The sequence below is a fragment of the Antrostomus carolinensis genome, unplaced genomic scaffold (assembly GCF_000700745.2).
Source record: "Antrostomus carolinensis isolate BGI_N321 unplaced genomic scaffold, ASM70074v2 scaffold27590, whole genome shotgun sequence".
Lineage (NCBI taxonomy): Eukaryota > Metazoa > Chordata > Aves > Caprimulgiformes > Caprimulgidae > Antrostomus > Antrostomus carolinensis.
In genome coordinates, this window is record NW_010286877.1 from 67,397 (window position 1) to 75,419 (window position 8,023).

An 8,023-nucleotide genomic window follows, 5' to 3' on the forward strand; every position below is an offset into this window, starting at 1 on the left:
ATCTTTCTAAAACTTGAAAAGCAAACAGAAGGCAGTGTGCACATTGATTAGACCCAGGAGAGTCAGCATCAGGAACCGATGTTCTACTCCCAGTTGTCTTGATGAATCACTAAGTGACCTCGAAGAAGTCATTTCACCTCTCTTTGCCAATTCTACAAGCCGTATAGGATTTAATACCTCCTCTTTCAATAAGTGAAGCTCAATTCATGAACACCTACAAAATATCAGAGAACTCTTGAGAAAGTGTGCCAGAGTGCGGCTACTTACATTCAGAATGCAAAAACCGTGCCAGAAAAACTTCAGGTGGATCAGTAAAAAAAAACAAACAAACAAACAAATAAAAACCAACCCAGGTGACAAAGAGCTTGTGAAAATCCCTCCCTGAGTTTTGTTCTCAGTCAACAGGCCGTTACTCTGTGTGTATATGTGTGCACGTGTTTCTTTTCACTTTGATTTGAAGTAGCACTAGTCACAGCAGTCACACAGCTGTCTGGGTGAGAAGTTACCAACCCTACCGAACGCTCTTCTCTGTTCTGTTGCAACTATGACCGGGAGCTCCCACTGGCTCATTGGACCAATGAAATATCTTACAAACTGTGTGTTGATGGTATATTTTTGATAAATCAGTAAGGCATTCCAATGCAATGGTGTTTTCTTTAGGAGTTTTATGTTATGAGAAGCTCTCAACCTTTTCATTTTCTATTTTGGTACTATCAATGGGCTTTGCTTACAAACATCAGAGGACAGATACAAAATGTACTGTATACAACTGCAGGTAGCTTCATTGGAGAACAACTTTCTAGAAGAACCAAGTTTCCTGTTGTCTTCTTTTGGAATTGTAGTGCATATGTTGAAACTTGTATATCATTTACAGTATTGAGTCTTGTGCCACTGCTGTACCTGATGTATCCAATCTGGATTAAACAGAGTATGTGCCACAAATACCAAGATGATGCTGTAGATTTCTTCTAAAAAAACTCTGGGAGGTTCTTTCAGGGAACTTTGGGTGTTGGCCTAAAGCCACTCGAGTTGCATTTAAGTGCTAATAACTCTTACTTAAGCAATCATTCATGAAAACAGCAAGGTGACCATGATGTTATAGGACAGCAATAACAGATACCCAAGTGCATCCCCTACAGTATCCTCCTTTTCAATGTTAAGAGTTGAAACAAAATTCATCTTGGAAATGAAATCATATGATCTTGGCCTTTTCAGACAAAATCTAGGCAAGCTGCCTCCCTGGGGTAATTTGTGACACAAAGGGAGTAAGGCAGGAAAGAAAAGTACAGGAAGAAAAACACTTCTAGTGAGATATAGATGATACTTAAAGAGTAGATCTGACGCCTTTCTTTTAAGAGGCAAACTCCTCCTGGCAATTCCCTTTAGGCCAAAGTCCTGCATTCTACATTGCAGACAGGGGCAGCTTGTTTTAACCACACAACAAGTAGAGCTGATCTCATCTTAACCGCATCAGAAAGTGTCACCTAGAGGCACTATTTAAAGTTTTCAAGAACCTTTAATCAGAAATTAAAATTACTTATGAGGTGACCTCTAACACCTACTGAATTAGAGCAGAACAGCTTCCAGACACTCCTCTCCCTTGCAGTAAAGGCTGACACACAGCAGGGGCCACCACTGCCCCAGCTGCAGGGAAACCACAACCCCACCCACGGCAGGACAGTGCCCTTGCCTGCCCATCTTGTGCTAAATTTCTATGCCACTCATGAGCTAAATCAATCTTACAGTTCTCCTGCACAGCAAAGAGAGTCTCAATTATGTGGTGTCAAGTTCAGACCCACTACGGCACGAAATGGTTGAAAGCTCTGTCAGGGACAGGATTCACACAGGGAGTTTTGTAAGAACATTAGGAAAAAAACATACTGTATTTTCTAAAATTAATTTGAAAGTTGCTGAAAGTGAGCAATCAAGCATCTCTGAAGACATCCATTTCACCAAACTAAAGCAGCAAGTCTCCTTGGAAGCACAGTTCATAGCAGGCAGGAAGCAGTGCTTTTAGAAAGCAAATTCCAGCCTTACTCTGCTCAAGGAAGAAAAAAAAGAAAAAAAACCCAAAAACCAGAACTATATCTGCTCTGGTGAACTTTGAGAAATCAAAGAAACTAGCTGAAGAAGCCTGTCTCTATGATTAGAAACATAAAGCTAGAATATGAAGTTTCAAAATTAACAGAGTTCAGCCTAGAGTCAGCACCCAGCCAGTACTCTCCTCTTTTCCTGATTCAGGACACACACACAAAGCAGTGCAACACAAACAGGAGATATCAATTAGTTTTAGTACTAACAGGTAATTTCATTTCTAATTAAAGCTTTGCTGTAAGTGTAGCAAGTCTGATATTGCTGCACCCAGAGGGACAGATCAATTATGACTGCTGCACATTTTCTACGTAATTAAACCATCCTCACTGCACAGCTTGCCATACACCTACCTATAGAAGTGTTATTTACACAACGTTAATTAACCGGATTTAAATTAGCAATACAGGCATGGAGACACAGGTTTCACTCTGACACTTAACTAGCATACACTAAGTGCCTGGTGTTTAATAAGAGAATTATGGAAAATGGAGTGATCTCCAACTATAAACAGACTACGTGGTCTTACGGTGACTTCATCTTCACCCAAAAGCTCCATGGAAGACTCAAGTCAAGCACACAGAACTGGGGTTGGTTTGTATTTTCTCCTTACTGAGATTTCTAAGTGTCTGCCTTTTACCTTCCTTTGTTTACTCTGGATTGTAAATATTGCAAATGAACATCCAGCTGTCTTTCATTTCCTTTTATTAATGACTTGGTGTTAACACCATCACCAGAACGCACGTAAAAAACATTTCCCTGGACCCAGCTCCCTTATAAAAAAAGACATTTTTCTTCACTCTTAAACAATGTTTTTGTCAATGTACTCGCAGACCAGTTATGTTTTCACAGATAATGTCCATTCATGGTCCCTAACAGCAGGGCCATTACATCAGTCACCACTTTTCAGCAGTTCCTGAAGGTAGACAGAGTTGACGTGGTAGGCGTTCATCCAGCTACACTGTCTGTAACTCCTCCTGTAGTAAGACATGGCAGCGTAGTAGTTCTGCCACGCTTGATAATAAGATTTCCAGTAGTCTTTGTAACTCCAATCCTCATATGGAACACCATCATCCCAAGAGCTGCAGGAACAGCCATCCTCAGTTCTTCTCGTGGGAGGACTCTGGAATTGATGGTAATGGCTTTTCTTTTGTTTAGCATTTTGTTTCAGAACTTTCTTTTTCACTGGACTTTGCTTTGGGATTTGTGATTCTTCCCGAGGCTTCTCTGGTGGAGAACTGAAGCCTGCATGACCCTGATGCATGGTGGGAACAGCATTCTTCTCCTGTGTATCTGAAAACTCTTCAAAGCATGAGTTATTTTCCCTACTATTTGAGGAAGCCCTGGAACTGTACAAACCATCACTGTCACCAGACACAACACCATTTGCTACCATCTCTGTATTATCTTCCATCTCTTTCCACTCTACATGATTATTTCTGGGGAGCTCACGTTGCTTTCCTGGGCCTGAATAGCTTCTTAAAATTTCAACCTCTCTCTCCAACCCTTCTTTAATGAAATACTCGTAGTCTTCAACAAACTCTGAGAAGCTCCATGGATTGTTCTGTTGGTTTTTGAAAGAAGACAAGCATGGAATTCTGGGAAGATTTTTTTTTAAGGCCTCCTCATCTGCTGACCGAGTGTTACGTTGTTCAACCGTTCTGGAGACAGTTTTGACTTGATTCCTCTGTTCTGTGTGGCAACTGGAAGTTTGAGGGTTTCTCTTACCTTTTTCTGTATTTGCAGAATTTGTGCACTTTTTAATCTGCTTTTGCTTCAAAGTCTTTTTTGGCCTTTCTACAGAAGAACTATCAGCTGGAAGATTAGAAAGAGACTGAGGTACCTCTGAAAAACTCTTTCGGACAGGCTGCAGTACTGGTTCCTCTGGTCTGAGACACACGGTGTCAGAATTCACTGAAGCACCTGTATGTGTAACAGGTTTGACTTCTACCTCCCCATCTTCAAACTGATCCATCATTCCAGGGGGTATAGGCTCTACACAAAAGGGAAACAAGCAGGCACTCAATTAAGTGCATCCCTCCCTCTAGAACTCAAATGAGTATCGAAGTAAAGCTTTGCAAACCCAACAGAAAAGATGTTGAGACACGTTCAGTTATGGCTACAAACCAACCCCTTCAATTCTTCAAAGAGCTCAAACAGCCAGAACATTTTCTTCATGGAAAGCATCAAAAAGCTGATCAAGACAAACAGCACTGCACTACTCAGCATCTACTTTTTACATCCTGCTTAACCAGATAAAAAATTAGAACTTAAGCAAGAAAGCAAATGCTACATTTCTAGCAGAACAGCTTCTAGGAAAGCAAGGATAGCAAATCTTCTGTGGTTTCAATTATTCCTTCCTTCTCCTACCATATCTTACTGCCTGAGAAAGGCTTAATATTAGATTTCTGGAAATCCAAGTAGATCTGTAGTTGCTTAAGCAACAGCTGGATGCAGAGTTCTGCTCCCTACACACAGGTGTGCGCCAAGTTCATTCCCTATTGCTTCACACAGCGGCAGCAGGTACACAAGTAGTCATTATCACAGAGTATGAAAAACCTGTACCAAAATTAACACAACTTCAGCAGAGAAGATCCACGTCAGTTCCCTGTGGACTTGTCTGAAGCTTTGAATAAACAGAAAACAACCCACAAAAAAAACACAGCTGCATTCACAGGACAGAGCATACCTGGCAGACGAAGCAGCTGAAGATTACATTTCTGAGCAATTCTCATCATCATGTTTTCCTCCTCTCCACGACAGCAATATGTCACAGATAAGCCTAAAGTCCCTGTGACACACAACAGAGTGTAGTTACCAACCAGGGCCAGTGGAGCCAGCACGAGCTCAAGAAACCCACAGGATGGTTTTACCGAAGCGCCCGGCTCTGCCGATGCGGTGCAGGTACGTCTCCCAGTCTGCAGGGACATCCAGGTTAACAACCAGATTCACTTTTTCAGCATCAATCCCACGAGATGTCTTGAGAAAGTGAGAAGGAGAGAAGGGAACAGGTAACTGAATATCCTGAACAGATCTTGAAATAAACACAGCTGAGAGTAACTGCTCATGTAGTAACTTACACTGTAAAGCACCCACCGTTTTCCAGCCAGTGTGCAGGATTAGGTGTGAAACAGGCAACATTGCACTGGGACCATGAGAATTAGGGATCATTTTTCTTATGCTTCTACATATCAAATACAAGCAAGAGAGCTTTTTTCCTTCAGCATAAAAAAAATTCAACCCAACAGCAATAATCTTCTCATGACAGGAGCTCAAAAACAATCAGCTAAAGAGAAAAATACACCAACCATGAAAAAGTTGAGTGGCTCAAACAGAACCACTGCTCTGTTGCAAGTTGCTTGGGATGTTACTGTTGTGACCATACTGTGCTAGAGAAACAAACTATTCCTTCCCATAGCTCCTATCCAAAGTAAACAACTACTGCTCTGAAATGCCTAGAAGCTTTTGCAAAGCAAATTATTTTGGAGCCAGATGAGGAATAGGGGACAATTTCTAAGTTTCACAGAGAAAACAGCCCACTCAGTGCTCAAGTCACACACTTTATCAATACATTTATATTCTATTCAATTCCAAGTCAAATCTAATCCTCTGAAGTAACTTTATACACAACACTCCTGTAAGCTATAAAACACTAACTCACCAAGTCTGTGGAAATCAGAACTCTGCAGTGGAATTGCTTTAATTTAGCCATAGCATCAAGTCGCTGATTTTGATCCATACTGCCTAAAAAGACAAAAAATTAGAAACAGATGACATTCTTTCAGTGTGATGTCCCTCAAACTCTGGAAAACATTGGAAATGAGATCAGAAATGAGGATGCACTCAGCTGGACATTCATAAAAATTACTCTCAAAACAAATCTGAAAACAGGAAAGTTAATTGATGTAAACATTTTAATTAATATTTAAGTCTTAACCACCTATGAAGATTCAAACACTATTCTTAAGTCATTTAACCAGAGGCCATGCAAATCAAGATTTAAGATTACCTTTCTTATTTTAGGTCACATTTATGCACAACTTCAATAGAATCTGGGAAGTTTTGAATGGACTTACCTGAAATGCACTCGGCAGGAAAGCCTCTGGATGTCAGTATTTCAGCCAGACGTTGGGCCCTGCCAAAACACACACCGTGAGAACTGCAATAAACCTGCAGAGCCAGCAACCCCTGTGTGTTTCTCAGCAGCAGGCTGCTCCTTACAGCCCAGGATTACACTCCAGAACTGCCACTTCCATCTCTATGTCTAGAACAGTCACCTCACAGACTGAAAAGGGCAACAGGATAACGGGTCTCCCTGTACTCTGCACAGGGTAAGAGGCACCTTCATGCTAAAACATTCCTTTCCTCTCAGTATTTCATTCCTCTGGCTGCTTTTCAGATCTGAAATTTCCATACCACTTTGAGACCTCACAGAAGGTCTAGAGAAGTTTATCCACAACTGGACATTACAACCACCAATTTCAAACATGGTCCTTACAGATTTTATTTCTAATTTCTTACCTGCTATGCAAATTTGAGAAGACCAAGGCTTGATTAAAGGGAATCTTGCTGAACAGCTCCTGGAGGTGCTGGGTTTTTTCCTCAAATGTTTTATGTGGAAGCGGATGGGAATTCACAATTTTGTAATATTGCTTCAGCCCTGAGCATGAAACCAAACAAAAAAAAATGATCAGATTAAGGATTTCCATAAAAACAGGCACAGTGCTACGCTGCTGTTCTAGACATAGAGCTAAAGACTCCAGCTAAAACAAAGGCGTTAAGTTTAAACAAGCACACACGTGCCAAGTAAGAACCTACAGGGCAGGTTCTTCTGAAAAGGCTGAAATTCTTTTTAACAGATAGAAAAAACCCAAAGTTACATTCGTCACTGATGTTTTAAATGCATTAACACTGGGAATGAATACCTCAAACTAATCAACTCACCTGTGGAGGGAAATTATGAAGAATCACGAATTTAAAGGTAGATGTTTTGGTTTTAGTAGACTTTTCTTAATCTATTGACAACAACAACACTACAAATGAGCTTCCACTTACCAATGAGACTTGGATCAGTAGGGTTCAGCCTGACAAACGTTGGCTCTCTCATGTACCTGGTCAAAGCATTAGCTAACGAATCAGGATAAGTAGCTGAGACAGCAAGCATCTGTTTATTGGCTGGTAGTGAAGAGTAAATCCAACTGTGAGACAAAGAAATGGGAATGACTAATAAATATACACCTACTCTGTTGATAAAAGCATGAGATTAACGTTTTTCTTACTTGATTTGTTCCTGAAAGCTGCCTTCTTCTAGAAGCTTGTCTGCTTCATCGAGAATGAAAAGCCGGATACTGGCTGTATTCAAGTAGTCCAACTCTATGAGCTGTTTTATTCGACCTCCAGACAAAGAAAAAAGTAAAAGGAATTTCAAAAGTCTTAATGGAAAGGTTCTAAGGATGACGTTTGTAATTTTTTTTTTTATTAATTTAAAAAGGCTTTTAAAAAAAACTCATATTTGGAATAAACCCTCACTAAAAACCCCTCGTCTGAATGTCTCTAGCTCTTGTCTTTGAGACTATCCTCTATTAATAAAAAAAAAATAAATAAATAAAACCCAAAAGCAGCACTTCTTGCACTGTGCAGTATCACAACGAAGCACGTCCGTACCTGGGGAGCCCACTGCTATGTGGCACTTCTTCAGCCTGACTTTGTCCTGGTTCAGGGGAGTCCCTCCAATGAACACGTGGCATTCCAAGCCTTCCATTTTCATCCCAATGGTTGTGATGACAGCGTGAATCTGCACAGCGATCTCCCGCGTCGGAGCCAAGATCAGGATCTGCAACGGCCCAGGATTCAATGTGAAAACTGCAGAGAGGTTTGGAAGGTGAAAACCCGGCGCAGAGTCGGGACGATTTCAAACACTCCGGCTCACACG

General features: G+C 40.9%; 1 protein-coding gene across 1 annotated transcript; it reads right to left on the bottom strand.

Annotated features, from left to right (window-relative positions):
• Nucleotides 1-2,983: 2,983 nt before the first annotated feature.
• On the bottom strand, nucleotides 2,984-7,921 carry DDX20 (DEAD-box helicase 20). The gene is made up of 9 exons (XM_029087369.1): nucleotides 7,756-7,921; nucleotides 7,371-7,485; nucleotides 7,147-7,289; nucleotides 6,613-6,751; nucleotides 6,164-6,226; nucleotides 5,753-5,831; nucleotides 4,965-5,070; nucleotides 4,781-4,882; nucleotides 2,984-4,086 (listed from the first exon to the last, which is right to left on the bottom strand). The coding sequence occupies exons 1-9, from the start codon at nucleotides 7,856-7,858 to the stop codon at nucleotides 2,984-2,986; spliced, it is 1,953 nt and encodes a 650-aa protein (XP_028943202.1). The 5' UTR covers nucleotides 7,859-7,921.
• Nucleotides 7,922-8,023: the final 102 nt, after the last annotated feature.

Excerpts from the sequence above, each read along its gene's own strand:
- DDX20 (XM_029087369.1), bottom strand. The coding sequence starts at position 7,858 with ATGAAAATGGAAGGCTTGGAATGCCACGTGTTCATTGGAGGGACTCCC. Across the intron at positions 5,071-5,752 it reads TTCTGATTTCCACAGACTTG|ACATCTCGTGGGATTGATGC; the intron begins GTGAGTTAGTGT and ends CACTTTCTCAAG. Across the intron at positions 4,883-4,964 it reads CGGCAGAGCCGGGCGCTTCG|GGACTTTAGGCTTATCTGTG; the intron begins GTAAAACCATCC and ends TGTGTGTCACAG.